The sequence below is a fragment of the Symphalangus syndactylus genome, chromosome 7 (assembly GCF_028878055.3).
Source record: "Symphalangus syndactylus isolate Jambi chromosome 7, NHGRI_mSymSyn1-v2.1_pri, whole genome shotgun sequence".
In the NCBI taxonomy this organism is placed as follows: domain Eukaryota; kingdom Metazoa; phylum Chordata; class Mammalia; order Primates; family Hylobatidae; genus Symphalangus; species Symphalangus syndactylus.
Genome location: NC_072429.2, coordinates 51,167,520 through 51,185,401, shown reverse-complemented (window position 1 = coordinate 51,185,401; position 17,882 = coordinate 51,167,520). Strand labels below are relative to the sequence as shown.

At 39.7% G+C, this 17,882-nt stretch overlaps 1 protein-coding gene across 2 annotated transcripts in view; it reads left to right on the top strand.

Annotated features, from left to right (window-relative positions):
- The window catches only part of MCMDC2 (minichromosome maintenance domain containing 2), a 49,804-nt gene that overhangs the window by 19,170 nt on the left and 12,752 nt on the right, over positions 1–17,882 (top strand). For both annotated transcript variants that reach the window (XM_055286186.2, XM_055286184.2), the window contains exons 11-14: positions 4,992–5,158; positions 5,567–5,746; positions 9,855–9,997; positions 13,842–13,951. In XM_055286186.2, the coding sequence (XP_055142161.1) occupies positions 4,992–5,158; positions 5,567–5,746; positions 9,855–9,997; positions 13,842–13,951 (600 nt within the window). The remainder of the gene's footprint in view (positions 1–4,991; positions 5,159–5,566; positions 5,747–9,854; positions 9,998–13,841; positions 13,952–17,882) is intronic.

The window sequence follows — 17,882 nt, the reverse complement described above, 5'->3', positions numbered from 1 at the left end:
TGTTTGAGGGTTTGAGAAATTATGTTAGATGGCATTTCTCATTTTGGTTTTATAAGCAAAGCAGAAATTTAATGTGCAAATGCACAGTTTTAGCCTTTGCTCTCAGTGTGCTAACACATGAGCTTGTAATGGACCGATTTATTTCCTCTTCTTGTCTAGTGATAGCGTTAGCTACCACTTCCAGTATAAAGTTGAAAAGTGGTGTTGAGAGAGGACATCCTCGCCTTGTTCCTGACCTGAGTGGGAAAGCTTCAAGTTTCTCACCATTAAGTATGATGTTAGCTGTACATTTTTTGTAGACATTCTTTATCCACGGAAGTTCTTCTCTATTCCTAATTTTCTGAGAGATTTTTTTTAATCATAAATGGATATTGGATTTTGTCAAATGGTTTGTCTGCGTCTGTTAATATGATCATGTCACAGGATCCTTCGGGTGTTGCTTCTCAAGCCAGAAACCTCTATGTCCAGCAGTACCTCTGCTTGAGTTTTGCTCCTGCCTGCTGGGCTTGTTCTGCTCACTCAGCCTGGCAGGCTGCACTTGGCTCACACTACCAGTCCAGATCCTATGCCTACTGAGGGTAAGCCAGGAGCGGAGCAGCGAGGGGTGTGTGAGTGAGCAAGCACAGGGTCCGGCCACTGCACATAGCCAGGCACACCGGCTGCTGTGGCAGGGCAGGCATCTCCAGGTGCTGGCACAGGTGCTGGCTTCATGCAAGGCTGTAGCTGGAACAGGCATGCTGCAAGTGGCTTCTACTGAGGGCCCTGGTGTCTGGATGAGGGGAACGGGGTGGCACCTGAAAACTTGGAGACACCAGCAACAGTGGAGCCCCAAGGGGCTGCAGGGAAGCATGCTACAGCTGTCTCGTTCCTGCTGCCCACAGCTCAGCGGATGGGGGGCACATGTTAACAGCTCTTTCAGTCCACTGCCTCGCTCCAGGCTGTGGCTCCTGGGCTGGCCCAGCCCATCGCCACTTTCTGTTGTGGGGCAGCCACCCAAGGCTGGCAGAAGGTAAGAGGATTATAGTGTTACAGCTCTGACTCAGGAAATCCTGAGGTCTGGGCCTCCAGAAGGGTCATTGCTCTTCACTCCCGCAGTCCAGCAAACAAGAGTGTGTCACCACTCACAGCTCAGCGAGCTGGCTAGGAAAGTGTTACAGCCCTTTTCGCTCCCACTTGCAGCTCAGCGAGCCTGCCAGGAGAGTGTCATAGCCCTTTTCACACCTGCCATTCAACAGGCCCCAAGTTCTTGTTCCATGTCCAGGAAGAATTAGCTTATGTGGACAACTGGAGGGTAAGCAAGGTGGAGAAGAGTTTTATTGCATGGCAGAACAGCTTTCAGTGGACAGGAGACCTGAAGTGGGTAGCTCCTACCCACAGGCAGGTAGTCCCAACCTGTGTTTGAGTCTGGCTGAGTCTGGGTTTTTTATGGGCTAAGAATGGAGGAAGTACATGCTGATTGGTCCATCGGTGGGCCCAGAAAAAGCACCATCTGATTGGCTGAAAGGCATCAAGGAAGTTCTCACTCCAGGTGGTGGACTCCACCCAGAACTGGCAGCCTGATTTTCAGGCTTCAGGCTGTCTGCTGCTGCCTGAAGTTTGGGTTCCACCAGGGACCTGCCCCTATCTGCCCAGGAACCTGTCTGCCTCCTGCCATCATCAGTCATATGATTTTTCTCAGTTAGCCTGTTGATATGATGGATTACATTAATTGATTTTTGAATATTGAACCAGCCTTGCATACCTGGGATAAAGCTTACTTGGTCATGGTGTATAATTCTTTTTCTACATTGTTGGATTTGATATGCTATTATTTTTGTTGAGGATTTTTTAAATCTATGTTCATGAGAGATATTGGTCTGTAGGGTTTTTTCCTTACAATGTCATTGTCTGGTTCTGTATTAGAGTAATGCTGGTTGGGCAAGATTTATAACTAGCAAGGATATGGACAGCCATGGACTGGGCAAAGAGTAGTCAGAGCCTTGCCTTCTTGGCATACCAGCATGAATGTACAAGTGTGCTCAGGGCACATACCATATTGCTTCACTTTATAAGAGAATGCAGAAATCAGCTGGGCCCACTGGCTCACATCTGGAATCCCAGCACTTTGGGAGGCTGAGGCAAGAGGATTGCTGGAGGCCAGGAGTTCCAGATGATCCTGGGCAACACACTGAGACCCCATCTCTACAAAAAAAAGCAATGAAAACAAAAAGAGGGTGTATTAGTCTGTTTTCATGTTGCTGATAAAGACATACCTGAGATTGGACAATTTACAAAAGAAAGAGGTTTATTAGACTTACAGTTCCACATGGCTGAGGAGGCCTTACAATCATGGTGGAGGGTGAAAGGCACGTCTCACGTGGTGGCAGACAAGAGAAGAGGGCTTGTGCAGGGAAACTCCCCATTTTAAAACTATTAGGTCTTGTGAGACTTATTCACTATCATGAGAACAGTGCAGGAAAGACCTGCCCCCATGATTCAGTTACCTCCCACCAGGCCCCTCCCACAACACGTGGGAGTTCACAATGAGATTTGGGTGGGGACACAGCCAACCCATATCAGAGAATGTAGAACTAGACCCACATTTTATAGTCAATTTATTTTTGACTACAGCACCAAAGCTAGTCAGTGGGAAAAGGAGTTTTTTTCATCAAAGGATGGTAGAACATCTGGCTGCTACAGAGGAGGGCCTCAGTACAACTGCACTTGTTCCACACTCATGAAGCTGGCCCTGCTAGTATGTCCTCTCCCCACAAGAACTTGGCATTTGGTTTAAAACTCTGCTGTCATTATATTCAAATTTTTGATAATTTTATCTTTGTATTGTAAGGAAGTCTAATGAGATAATGGCACTTGACTGTGAGTAGAGGAGACACATGGATGCCTGTTTTTACTGTGCCTTCCTGCCCTATTTCATACAGCATTTGTGATCACTATGCAGCTTTCATAACACACTTAATTTGTACTTTCTTTGATTGTTGCTAGACTCCCATGTGTCATGGGTACACTATAAGCCAGTGCTTATATTTCCATATCAACACATTTTCAACTGAGTAAGAGGGAGTGCTAATAACCCCAAGTGGCCATGCTTTTCATTTGAACTAGACATGCTTCTAATACAGAAAGAAGGCAAAGGCCTTTCAAGAAACTCAAATGACCAAGTAGCTGTATCATATTCTTTCTTACTTGGTTGCTTCCCTGTATTTGCCAACCACTTACACTGAAAATGACACAGGAGGAAAGGGAAAGATAGGGCAAATCCATAGTTCCTTGTCTTTTCAGTCCTTCCTCACTTATCAGTAAGCTGAAGGTAGAGAGTGTTGGCGAAATGTATGCATATCAAGAAGTAAAATAAAAATTGTTTTGAGCAGCATTTCCACTGTTCTGGTAAAAACAAAATACATATGCATGTGCAAAATACTATTGGTTCCACTTATGAGATAAATGCCCATATATCTGCATTATACAATATAAAGATAAAAGTATTGTACAATATAAAGATAAAAGGTAAAATTTATGCCAATATAAAATTTTAATTTTTCTTTATTTAGAATGGCAATACTACTATTACATTTTTTGTAACAGTTTTATTGAGATTTCACACATCATACAATTCCCCACTGAAAGTGTACAGTTAAGTGCTTTTTAGAATATTCACAGAGTTGTGCTACTATTACCACTAACTTCAGAATATTTTCATCACCCCAAAAGGAAGCCCCATACCCATTAGCAGTCAACCCCCAGTCCCTGCCTCCCGTCACCTACTCCCATACAGTCCCTGGCAAACACTATTTGCTTTCTGTTTCTGTGTATTTGCCTATTCTGAACATTGCATAGGCAGTCTTCCCTCAGTATTCTCCAGGGGTTGGTTCCAGGTCCTCTGCAGATACCAAAATCCGCAGATGCTCAAGTCCCTTATATAAAATGGCAGAGTATTTGCGTATAATCCATGCACATCCTCCCATATACTTTAAATCATCCCTAGATTACTTATAATAGTCAATACAATGTAAATGCTTTGCAAATTGTTATACCGTGTTGTTTTTTGTTGTTATTGTTTTATTTATTTATTGAATATTTTTCATCAGCGGTTGATTGAATCTACAGATGCACACAGACCTTTTGGATATAGATGGCTGACTATAAATGGAATCAAATGATACGTGGTCCTCCGCGATGGCCCTGGCCTCTTTATTCTTCTCCTTCTTCCTTCTTCCTTCTTCTTCTTCTTTCTTTTCTTTTTTTTTGAAACAGGGTCTTACTCTGTTGCCCAGGGTGGAGTGCAGTGGTGTCATCATACCTCATTGCACCCTCCAACTCCTGGGCTTGAGCAATTCTCTCACCTCAGCCTCGCAAGTAGCTGGGACCACGGTAACATCCCACAATGTTTGGCTAATTTTTTGTAGCAACAGGGTCTTGCCAAGTTGCCCAGACTGGTCTCAAACTCCTGGGCTCAAGCAATCCCCCCGTGTCAGCCTCCCAAAGTGCTCCATATTTTTCGTTTGGGCTTTAAGTGGGAGGTGAGGGGACAATGAATTTGGTTTTGAACATGTTGAATTTGAGATATATTTCCCCCCAGTCATTGTAGTTCATATTATCTCTGTCTTTTCCTCTCTCACTCCCATATGGATGGCCTGCTTTCTATCATTTTCCCCACATAAAAGAACATGATTTAATTTTAGCCTCTCTTGTAAGTCTGTATTATATGACCAATCTCTTAGCCCCCTGCCTAGTCCACTCAGGTGCCCAGCCACAATTCCAGCTACGTGCTTTGGACTCCTGGTTCTCATCAAGTCATGGGACACATAAGGCTTCAAATATATATTTTTTTTATGGCAGAACTTAGAGCATTGTCTTGCAAAACAGTCAAATTTACTTTCTTTCACTATTCAAAGTCTACACAGTATAATTATATATAATAATATGTTAGCAATTTGTAGACATTTAGACCAAAATGAACTTAAATAACAAATGGATAATGTCTTCTGACTTAGTTCTGGAGAGCAGAAGCATCACAGTGTACATCCCAGGAAAGAAGTTTGGGGAGGATATTGATCAACAGATGACTTTTCCAGTTCAGTGCAGTTTTTGGTCTTTTGTTGATATGGATTCATCTTCAAGGAGAAATGCACAGAAAATCAACACTCTAATTGGTCAGATGGTAAGGTATATGTATATTTTATTGTTAGAGTGTTGTTCAAGGAATTGTCATAAATTTTAATACATCTTAATATTTTTGTTATTAACCTGTTTCTATACTTCACTGAGTACCAGAACTACCTGATGACCCAGTTGTTTAAAAATTGTAATGTTTTTTAGCCATGTAGATCAGATATCTGCTCACTGGAAATTACTATTTGAATAGGTAGCTAGAGAGTCTTTAAAGAGGCTTTAAAAAAATCAATCAACAAAAAGTTCCCAGATTATTAAAAAATTACCTTAAATTATAATATGATAAATAATAACTTTAATAATAACAAGATATAATAATTACTTTGTAATTAATTATTTCCAAATTGTGAAAATTACAAAGTTTAATGTTTGCCTGTTACCTTTTGGTTTGATGTAGGATTGCAGTTTGATTCCAGCTAACCTTGTGGAGGCATTTGCTTTATTGATTAACTGCAATGAGTCATCTCCCTGCCACCCATTTCTTCCTACTGTGCAACACACTTTGAACAAAGCCATTAATCCTGAAGGGCTGTTTTATGCAGCTTCTAGACAGTTCACAACTGAAGATTTTGAAAAGGTAAAGGTGGATAAAATGGTTACCCAAAATGCCTATGCTAATGTTTCTCAAATTATATAGAAGTCCTTTTGAGTGCTGGATTTTCTTTACTTAGGATTCTTTATTCCATCTTGGTTCCAGCTTTTAAACATATTAGGGACATTGCATAGAAGTTATTTAGGGTTAGTAATCCCAGCTACTCGGGAAGCTGAGGCAGGAGAATCAGTTGAACCCAGGAGGTGGAGGTTGCAGTGAGCCAAGATCACACCACTGCACTCCTGTCTGGGTGATAGAGTAAGACCCTGTCTCAAAAAAAAAAAAAAAAAGAAAAGAAAAAGAAAAAAGAAACTATTTAGAATTATTTAGGGCTATAATTAAAGAAACAACTGTGTTAGGTAATGAATATTAAAATTTTCAGTTTATTTTTGTACCATTGTCCAAATCAGCACAGCTGAAAGAATCTCAATGAAAGAAAACCAACATAGAATTTTTCTATAGAAATTTATAATAGGCTATATAGATATACAGTTATTTACATTTTACTGTCTATTCAAAGCGATTGTCCTTAGACGAATACCTTCGAGTCCTGACTTTAGGGGATATATAGCATGATTCACTAACCCATTTTAATTAATTACCCTGACATTATCAAAACATATGTGACATGTTCAGAGAACCTGAGAGTAGGTGATGTAAATTTAGTAACAATTATCGTAGCTATTAAAGGTGCTCACATATATACAACTGAAACCTTTTTAACTACTCAAAAATCTGTCCAAATAGAGTTCACCTGTCTGGGTATGATAGCTAAAAGGCAGGGGATATCAGAAAGTGGAGGTCTGAGTCATTAAAATTTTTTTTCATATCTATCTTCCTTGTGAGCATACTGCATGAGTAAAAGGTTGAAAGGCAAAATCGTCTTAAAAATGAATTATGAACATTGTTTATTCACATAGATTAGAATAGAAAAAAGAATAATATTTATAATATAATAAGGTTTTGGTTTTGGTTTTATTATATAGGAAAAAAGTAGTCTGTAGGAGTTAGGGTACTAAATATGGACAGGCTAATGACCCTGACAAATGTTGCTCATTTTTTTACCTGAGAAACAAGCCCAAACAATCTAGATTTATTAATTATTCAGGTATTTACTGAATACTTCACAAATATGAGCCTATTTCCATTCTTTTATATTCTCACAGATATATAAACTTTCTCTTTAATTTATCATTTAATTGAGATTAAAAAACAAGATACAGGCCAGGCAAAGTGGCTCACGCCTGTAATCCCAGCACTTTGGGAGGCCGAGGAGGGCAGAAACCTGAGGTCGGGAGTTGGAGACCAGCCTGACCAACATGGAGAAACCCCGTCTCTACTAAAAATACAAAATTAGCCAGGCATGGTGGCACATGCCTGTAATCCCAGCTACTCGGGAGGATGAGGCAGGAGAATCGCTTGAACCCGGAAGGCGGAGGTTGAGGTGAGCCGAGATTGCGCCACTGCACTCCAGCCTGGGCGACAAGAGCAAAACTCTGTCTCAAAAAAAAAAAAAAAAAAAGATACATAAAATAGTTAAGGAACAATTTAAGTGCTAAGCTAAGTGGTGCTAACTCAGGTATTTTAGGGATTCTGAAAGGAAGATATCAATGTAGAATGCAGAAGCTGGGAAAACTTCATGGAGGAGGCTGGACATTAGTTGGGCTGTAAGAAAGGGTAAAATTTAGATGCACAAAGGATGGGTGTTCTAAGTAGAATTAACAGTAGGAGTAAAGACTTAAAAGTAGAAATTAGTACACATGGAAAACGATAAGACCAGCTTGACTGGAGCAAAAATTGTAGTTTGGAGTCACAGGATTTTGGCATATTTACAGTAAGTCTTGCACAGGCAAAAGATTTTATAGTTGGTTTGTCAGACTATAGAGAACAGTTGTAGAGTGAACTGTAAGATAGTAAAAAGTGAAATAGTAAAAATGATTTCTCTGGAAGATAAATCTGTCTATTACACAAATCAAAGTGGATGGAATTTGTTGCAGCCTGAGCTCTCCAGAACACAGACTGAGATGGAGTTTAGTGTGCCAATGTGTATTTGAGAGGGCTTTTCTGTCAATACCTGCGGACTTTATAATGTCCTCCCCGACTTCTGCCTCAATCACTCATGTGATGTGGACTGTCCTGAGGCAATCCCTGAAGGGGCTGACAGCACTCTCAGTAACTGGGGCAACAAGTCCTTTCCTGAAGGAGGATATTGGTGGCTTATGATAATGCCATCTTAGAGAGAACTTAGAGAGGGTTATTGATACTATTAATAGTATATCCAGTTCTGAAAGCCTGGAGAGAGTTGTGGAGAATAAAGAAAACAAAGAAGCCAGGATATATACCCAATCCAGGACATGTCCAATCTAGGACATGTTTCTATGCTTTTCTTTTCTTTTTTCTTTTCTCACTCTGTTACCAGGTTGGAGTGCAGTGGCGCCATCTTGGCTCATTGCAACCTCCACCTGCCGGGTTCAAGTGATTCTCCTGCCTCAGCCTCCTGAGTAGCTGGGACTACAGGCGCCCGCCACCACACTCGGCTAATTTTTTTGTATTTTTAGTAGAGATGGGGTTTCACCATGTTGGCCAGGATGGTCTCAATCTCTTGACCTCATGATCTACCCACCTCGGCCTCCCAAAGTGCTGGGATTACAAGTGTAAGCCACTGTGCCCAGCCATCTGTATGCTTTTCTAAAGGTTAAATTTAAAATATAAATTTTAGGCCAGGCCTGGTGGCTCCTGCCTGTAATCCCAGCACTCTGGGAGGCCAAGGTGGGCAGATCACCTGAGGTCAGTAGTTCGAGACCAGCCTGGCCAATATGGTGAAACTGTCTCTACTAAAAATACAAAAAAAAAAAAAAAAAAATTAGCTGGGCATGGTGGCACACACCTGTAGTCCCAGCTACTCAGGAGGCTAAGGCAGGAGAATCACTTGAACCAGGGGGCAGAGTTTGCAGTGAGCTGAGGTTGTGCCACTGCACTTCAGCCTGGGCAATAGAGCAAGCCTCCGTCTCAAAAATAAATAAATAAAATAGGCTAGGCGCGGTGGCTCATGCCTGTAATCCCAGCACTTTGGGAGGCTGAGGTGGGCAGATCACCTGAGGTCAGGAGTTTGAGACCAGCCTGGCCAACATGGTGAAACCCCATCTCTACTAAAAATACAAAAAATTAGCTAGGCGTGGTGGTACGTGCCTATAATCCCAGCTACTGGGGAGGCTGAGACAGGAGAATCGCTTGAACCCGGGAGGCTGAGGTTGCAGTGAGCTGAGATCGTGCTATTGCACTCCAGTTTGGGCAACAAGAGCGAAACTCCGTCTCAAAATTAATAAATAAATAAAATAATAAAATATAAATTTTATAGTTAATAGCAACCTTTCTCCAGGTGTAGGTAGTGTCAGAAAAAAAACAGTAACCTTATTATAGTTAATTTTTCCTATGGTTATCTGAATTGAAAAAACTAGAAAATAACTAGGATAGTAAAAAATGTGGAAATTACATCACAGAGAAGAACTTTGGGAACTAGGAATCACTGACTCTGAAGGAAAAAAAAAAGTCCAAAACTCAGAAAAAACAATGATAATCATTGTGTTGCAGAATTATTCTCTACCCAAATCTTACTCAATCACCAAAGCCCACCTTCAAAGCAGTTAACACAATGTTTCCCCTCATACCAAACGTTAAGTGTTGTTTAAAAGGAAGGAAGGGAAGTAAGGAGGGCAAGTAGCTCTAAGCCAATGAGAGAAAGTTATGAGGAAAAAATTGTCAGAGAATTAAAGCTATTCAAAGGAAAGTTAGCTTCTGAGGGAGGTGAGCCTTTCACTGGGAGCAAAGACATTGTAAAGTCATTCAAATATATTGCACAGAACATTTCTGCACTGAGAGAGAGGAGATTATTCTGGGTAAACTTTAATATCCTTTACAAGTATAACACTGTGATTTAAAGTGTTCAGTGACTTCAGGATGGCCCCAGCCATTTACTCTTTCTTATGTAATAAAATATGCAAACTTGTACAATAAAGTGCCAGTATACTTTTGATTTCTGTTATATTGATTCCATAATAAAGCTTGATTATCTTGGATTTTTCACACTTTTTAGCTATTGGCTTTTGCAAAGAATTTGAATGTAGAATTCAGCTTGGAAGCAGAAAGAATGACTCATGGCTATTATCTAGCAAGTCGCAGAATCAGAACAGGCTCTGTATGTGGATCAAAGCTGTCAGCATCTGCGTTAAAATATCTGTAGGTATTCAATTCAAGATTTTAAAATCAGCATTGAGTTTCAAATGATGTGTTTAATTAAATTGCTCATTTATCTATTTCACTTGTTTCTCTGCTTGGTTGCTAGTTGGTTGGTTTGTAAATGGCCTTGTTCCAAAAGGACTAAAGGCTTCACAATTCCTTTTGTTATATCATGTTACATCATTTTAATCTCTAATAATTTGTTTACTAAACTGATTTTTATTGGATGCCACATATGAGATATGTCTGAGAAAAGTGCACTGATTTCAAATGCAAGTCCTTGTTTTTAAAAATGTGGCTGTTGGCCAGGCACGGTGGCTCACACCTGTAATCCCAGCACTTTGGGAGTCCGAGAGGGCAGATTGCCTGAGCTCAGGAGTTCAAGACCAGCCTGGGCAACACAGTAAACCCCGTCTCTACTAAAATACAGAAAATTAGCCAGGCGTGGCGGCACGCGCATGTAGTCCCAGCTACTCAGGAGGCTGAGGCAGGAGAATTGCTTGAACCTGGGAGGCAGAGGTTGCAGTGAGCTGAGATCATGCCACTGCACTCCAGCCTGGGCGACACAGCGATACTCCGTCTCAAAAAAAAAAAAAAACATATGAGTGTTGGCCAGGCGCAGTGGCTCATGCCTGTAATCCCAGCATTTTAGGAGGCTGAGGCAGGCAGGTGGCTTGAACTCAGTTCAAGACTGGCCTCAGGGCTGGGTGCAGTGGGTCACACCTGTAATCCTAGCACTTTGGGGGGCTGAGGTGGGAGGATTACTTGAGCTCAAGAATTCGAGAACAGCCTGGGCAACATAGTGAGACCTCATCTCTATTTAAAACAAACAAACAACAACAACAACAACAACAACAACAACAACAACAGAGCAGCCTGGGCAACATGGTGAAATCCTGTCTCTACCAAAAATACCAAAAACTAGCTGAGCCTGGTGGCAGGTGCCTGTAGTCCCAGCTACTCAGGAAGCTGAGGTGGGAGGATTGCTTGAGCCCATGAAGCAGAAGTTGCAGAGCGCCTAGATGTGCCAATTTACTCCAGCCTGGGTGACAGAGTGAGACCCCCTTCTCAATTAAAAAAAAAAAAGCCTGGCCTAGTGGCTCACGCCTATAATCCCAGCACTTTGGGAGGCCAAGGCGGGGGGATCACCTGAGGTCAGGAGTTTGAGCCCAGCCTGGCCAACATGGTGAAACCCCGTCTCTACCAAAAAAATACAAAAAAAATTAGCATGGCGTTGTGGTGCATGCCTGTAGTCCCAGCTATTCGTGAGGCTGAGGCAGGAGAATCACTTGAACCTGGGAGGCGGAGGTTGCAGTGGGCCAAGATTGTGCCACTGCACTCCAGCCTGGCGATAGAGCAAGATTCTGTCTCAAAATATATATATATCTTTTCATATGTAAACTGAGACTATGTGAGTTCAAACACAAAACATATTTTTACTATAGAGAAAAGAACATTCTGAGAAAATAGAACTTTTAAAGTGCGGTGGTGCACACCTGTAATCCCAGTACTTTGAGAGGCCAAGTGGGGTGGATCACCTGAGGTCAGGAGTTCATGATCAGCCTGACTAACATGATGAAACCCTGTCTCTACTAAATACAAAATAATGAGCCAGGCATGGTGGCGAATGCCTGTAATCTGAGCTGCTTGGGAGGCTGAGACAGGAGAATCACTTGTACCTGGGAGGCAGAGGTTGCAGTGAGCTGCAATTGAGCCATTGCACTCCAACCTGGGCAACAAGAGTGAAACTCTGTCTCAAAAAAAAAAAAAAAAAACCAAACAGTATAATTTGATCTGAGTATTTTAAATGTTACTTCAGGAAACAGAAAGCATTATGTAATTCTGTTTTCCATTTTGAAACATTTATCAAAGAGTTGACTTCTACTTGGCTTATCTTTAGCATTTTTTCAACTTTATGAAGATAAATATACAGTTGGGGAAATTAACTAAGCATGTCTAAATCTTACAGATTTATACTTGACATTTTCTGCCAGTTCTTCATCTGTCTTATTTTATATTGCAGTTTTAACAATATATTTATTTATTCACTTATTTAATGAATTATTTTACTCCTGGTTCTACTTCACAATTATTTTGAGATTACACTTTAATACTATAGCAAATAAAGAAATGGTCTGTCAATAGGGACTGTTTAAACTATGGTACTGCTACATCACAACACAGTGAAGCTGTGATGCAGCTATTTATTAAAAAATAAAGTAGTTAATATGATAACTCTACTTTTTCACATTGTAGAAATAAATACTAAGGGTGGTTTGTGAAACAGCAGAGTAAATAAACCCCTAGCTAGAAGAGTCATAAACCTTGAATTTTTCTCCCATTTCTACAGACAGATAGCTAATCACAAGCATCTTTGCTTTTCTAGAGAAGTGGAGCTGAACAATACTTTCTAAAGGCTCTATACATATTCTGTCCCGGTCAACATTTTTAGAAAGATCTTGGATGAGGGTATCAGAGACATGATAATTACATTTATAAATGAGCAATATTGGAGAGAACTTCACAAGCTTGAATTGTGATCTTAATCTAAAAGAAGAACGTTAATAGGATAAATGTAAAGCCCTCTGTTAGATGCCCAGACTCCCTAGTATACGTGTGAATTGATGAGAAAATGGTAATGTGGCTTAATATGAAAAGATATGAAAAGGATTTGATATTTCATTCTTTTTATGTTTAATAAGAGTAAATAATGTAATATGGCTATTAATAATACTGAGAGTTGGGGTCATATTAATAGAATATATATCAAGAGCAACAAAATGCTAGTTATGCCTCATCTCTACTGTGATGGTCAAAACTGCTGTCGTAGTGTACTGAAAAGGAGTATTAACCAAATTAGGTCATGAAGAGAGTAGCCATCATGGTGAGGAGCTGAAAATTATGTCTTATAGCATAGTAAAGGAACTAGAAATATTTAACTTGGAGGAGAGAAAACACGGAGCAATCGAAAAGTTATCTTTGCATATCTGAAGAGCATCATATTAAGAGGTCTCAGAAGACAGAACAAGAGACCTATGGGTAGAAATTGCAGTGAAACTAATTTTAGCTTAGATTGATAGAATCTTGGTTATAGTTAGTTATGGTTATAGTTAGTTGCAAAACTTTCAAATGCCTTTACTTATCTGCCTTTTATAGCTGAGTTTCAAAAAATCTCATACGTTAAATGATTTATACAAAGTAATACGAGACTCAGCCTAGGTTTTCTGATTCCCAAGTTCCGCAATCATTCAGATACATCACATTAGATTGAAGGAGATCTTTCAGGTAATGGAAGCTGGTTAAAAAATTAAAAATAAAGGAACGGATTGCCTCATGAAGCCATGAATGCTAGGAGAGGTCCAAAAGAGACTGGAAAATGAATAGCCCAGGATGTTGTAGAGGAAATTTAGTTTTCTGATGAAAGTTTGAACTTTGAATTCCAAGATCCCTTCCAATGCTGAAATTGCAAACAAAAATCTTGCAAATCTATGAGGATTTTAGATAAATGAAGGACTAAAAGAAAAAGTCAAGGATTTGTCTGTAAAAGATAGTTAGATTAATTTTCCCAACTGTGTATTTATATGAACAAAACTTTGAGAGGGGAGTGTGGAATGATAAATAAAAGCCAGGATGGAAACCAAAAGGATACTGGCTTGTTCTGGAACAGTCTATTTAAGTTGGTGGGAAAAAAAAATCCTTTGAAAAGAAACTAAAAATTTTTTTAAAGTAAGAATATGCTTTAGGTGTGGCTAAGGTTCATATATGTCTTGGTTTGTTCCTGCCAAAATATATATTATTTTTATAATATCAACATATTTTCTTTGGCAACTGTTTTCTTTTTTAGCGTTTTCCTATCTGAAGCCCATGCACGACTGAACTTAAGGAACAAAGTGCTTAAAGAAGATGTGCTGATTGCAGCCTTACTATTTGAAACATCCCTCACATTGAAATATGGTAATGAATTAAATTATTAATGATCACTACAAATAACTTTATTTAACCTTAAATATTCTTAGTTGGTTAAATTAAAATGTTACATATATTTTTAAAATATTATTTTAAAGAATAACAAATCTCTACCAGGTAAGGCCTGTTTTAATTTGGGCATTTATTAACTGTTTCTGGGTAGTATCATCATCTGATATTAAATTCCTTATTATGCATGATTGTTTTCATATTTGAACTTTTGCATTGCTTAAAGAATTCTGGGGGGAAAAGTACTTAATACAACACATAAAATGATTTTAATTTATCTTCCTTTTAAAATCACTTGCAACATTTAGGTATCAAACAATCCCCCACAGCGGAGTTAGGCAAGATAGCAAAAGAAAATCTGATCATCAGCTGGGTGTGGTGGCTCACACCTGTAATCCCAGCACCTTGGGAGGCCGAGACAGGTGGATCACAAGGTCAGGAGATCGAGGCCAGCCTGCCTAACATGGTGAAAATCCATCTCTACTAAAAGTACAAAAATTAGCTGGGTGTGGTGGCAGGTGCCTGTAGTCCCAGCTACTGAGGAGGCTGAGGCAGGAGAATCGTTTGAACCTGGGAGGTGGAGGTTACAGTGAGCTGAGATTGAGCCACTGTACTCCAGTCTGGGTGACAGAGTGAGACTCCATCTCAAAAAAAAAAAAAAAAAAAAAGAGAAAGAAAAGACAATCTGATTATCTTGTATCAACACCTTCGCTGAATTACTAGTTTTAATACTATGTCTATAGCATTTAATATTTTGAAATGAATGGCACTTATTATGCTTTTGCTAATAAACATGCAAAAGAGGTTTTTAAGGTAAGGGTAAGGAGAGTTATTCTCCCAAAGTTCTTGGTTGAATTAGATGAGACATTAATTTTGATTAGTGATACCATTCTTCAAACCAAACCTTGGTTCCAGCCCTGGGACTTAAAGAATGTATTAACACTAGCTTTCCTGTGTGTACGTGTTGGTGATTACATTTGCTGTAAATTACATTTATATTGTAATACCTGTTTGCAGAGATCCATTCGAATATTAGAACTTTGTTCTATAATTGTCTAAAGTTCTATAAATTGTTCTATAATTGTCTTTGTTCTATAAATGTCAAGCATTCCTAATCTAGGATCCATAGATGCTTGGTATAGGGGCTTGTAAATCCCTAAATCATATACAAATGTACATATGTGTGTGTCTTATACATTTTTTTCCTAGGAACATACAGCATTAATTTTTATGAGATAGAGATTTATGGCCCCTAAAAGAGGTTAGTTGTCATCCTGAATTCGTTTTATTTACCAAAAGAGAATAACACTAGTTAGGAAGGATATATACATGTTTTTCATTTCAGTTTGCTTTATCTTTTTTTAATTAGCATTTCTTTTTTAAATTATTATTATTTATTATCACTATTTTTTTTTTTGAGACGGAGTTTCATTCTTGTTGCCCAGGCTGGAGTGTAATGGCATGATCTCGGCTTACTGCAACCTCTGCCTCCCAGGTTCAAGCAACCTCAGCCTCTCGAGTAGCTAAGATTACAAGCACGCGCCACCATGCCCAGCTAATTTTCTATTTTTAATAGGGATGGGGTTTCTCCATGTTCATCAGGCTGGTCTCGAATTCCCGACCTCAAGTGATCTGCCTGCCTTGGCCTCCCAAAGTGCTGAGATTACAGGTGTGAGCCACCGTGCCCCACCTATTTTGTTTTCTCTTTAAGTTCTGGGTTACATGTGCAGAACATGCAGGTTTGTTACATAGGTATACATGTGCCATGGCGGTTTGGTGCACCTATCAACCTGTCATCTAGGTTTTAAGCCCTGCATGGTATTTGTCCTAATGCTCTCCTTCCCCTTGCCCCCTCCAACCCCTAACAGGCCTCAGTGTGCGATGTTCCCCTCCCTGCGTCCATGTGTTCTAATTGTTCAACTACCACTTATGAATGAGAACATGTGGTGTTTGGTTTTATGTTCCTGTGTTAGTTGGCTGAGAATGATGGTTTCCAGCTTCATCCATGTCCCTGCAAAGGACATGCATTCATTTTTTATGGCTGCATAGTATTCCGTGGTGTATATGTGCCACATTTTCTTTATCCAGTCTATCATTGATGGGCATTTGGGTTGGTTCCAAGTCATTGCTATTGTAAATAGTGCTGCAATAAACATATGTGTGCATGTGTCTTTATAGTAGAATGATTTAAAATCCTTTGGGTATATACCCAGTAATGGGATTGCTGGGTCAAATGGTATTTCTGGTTCTAGATCCTTGAGGAATCACCACACTGTCTTTCACAGTGTTTGAACTAACTTACAGTCCCACCAACAGTGTAAAAGCATTCCTGTTTCTCTACAGTCTCACCAGCATCTGTTGTTTCCTGGCTTTTTAATGATCACCATTCTAACTGTTGTGAGATGGTGTCTCATTGTGGTTTTGATTTGCATTTCTCTAATAACTAGTGATGATGAGCTTTTTTTCATATGTTTGTTGGCTGCATAAATGTCTTGTTTTTGAGAAGGGTCTGTTCATATCTTTTGTCCACTTTTTGATGGGTTTTTTTTTTCTTGTAAATGTGTTTAAGTTCCTTGTAGATTCTGGATATTAGACCTTTGTCAGATGGAGAGATTGCAAAACTTTTCTCCCATTCTGTAGGTTGCCTGTTCACTCTGATGATAGTTTCTTTTGCTGTGCAGAAGCTCTTTAGCTTAATTAGATCCCATTTGTCAATTTTGGCTTTTGTTGCAATTGCTTTTGGTGTTTTAGTCATGAAGTCTTTGCCCATGCCTAGGGTATGGCAATCCTAAATGGTATTGCCTAGGTTTTCTTCTAGGGTTTTTATGCTTTTAGGTTTTACATTTAAGCCTTTAATGCATCTTGAGTTAATTTTTGTATAAGATGTAAGGAAGGGGTCCAGTTTCTGTTTTCTGCATATGGCTAGCCAGTTTTCCCACTACCATTTGCTAAATAGGGAATCCTTTCCCCATCACTTGTTTTTTGTCAGGTTTGTTGAAGATTATCAATTTGCTTTATCTTTACATGCTTCTCCTAGTCTATGTTTAAGACCACATTTCATTAAGTCTAAGACACATTATTTTATGTGCTGTAAAGAAAAAATTCTGCCAATTTTACCATGCCATGCCATCAATTGTTAAGATACAACTGGAGTACAGTAATAAGATGAAAATATATGTCTTTGAATTGAAGAATTATAGTATTATTATATTAAGGACTCCTGTGATAGAATATGGCTGAGTTTTTTGTTTTTTTTTTGTTTTGTTTTGTTTTTGAGACAGTCTCACTCCATCACCCAGGCTGGAGTGCAGTGGCAGAATCTTGGCTCACTGCAACCTCCATCTCCTGGATTCAAGTGATTCTCCTGCTTCAGCCTCCTGAGTAGCTGGAATTACAAGCATGCACCACCACGCCCAGCTAATTTTTGTATTTTTAGTAGAGATGGGGTTTTGCCATGTTAGCCAGGCTGGTCTCAAACTGTCAAGACCTCAAGTGATCTGCCTTCCTTGGCCTCCCAAAGTGCTGAGATTACAAGTGTGAGCTACCACGCCCAGCCATATGGCTGAATATATTTACTTCTTGACTGACACAGTTAGGCTTTGTGTCCCCACCCAAATCTCATCTTGACTTGAAATCCCCATAATCCCCAAATGTCAAAGGAGAGACCAGGTGGAGGTAACTGAATCATGGGGGCGGTTTCCCCTATGCTATTCTCATGATAGTGAGTTCTCACAAATCTGATGGTTTTATAAGGACTCTTCCTCCTTCGCTTGGCAGTTCTCCTTCCTGCTGCCTTGAAAGAAGGTGCCTTGCTTCCCCTTCACCTTCTGCCATGATTGTAAGTTTCCTGAGGCCTCCCCAGCCACACTGAACTGTGAGTCAATTAAACCTCTTTCCTTTATAAATTACC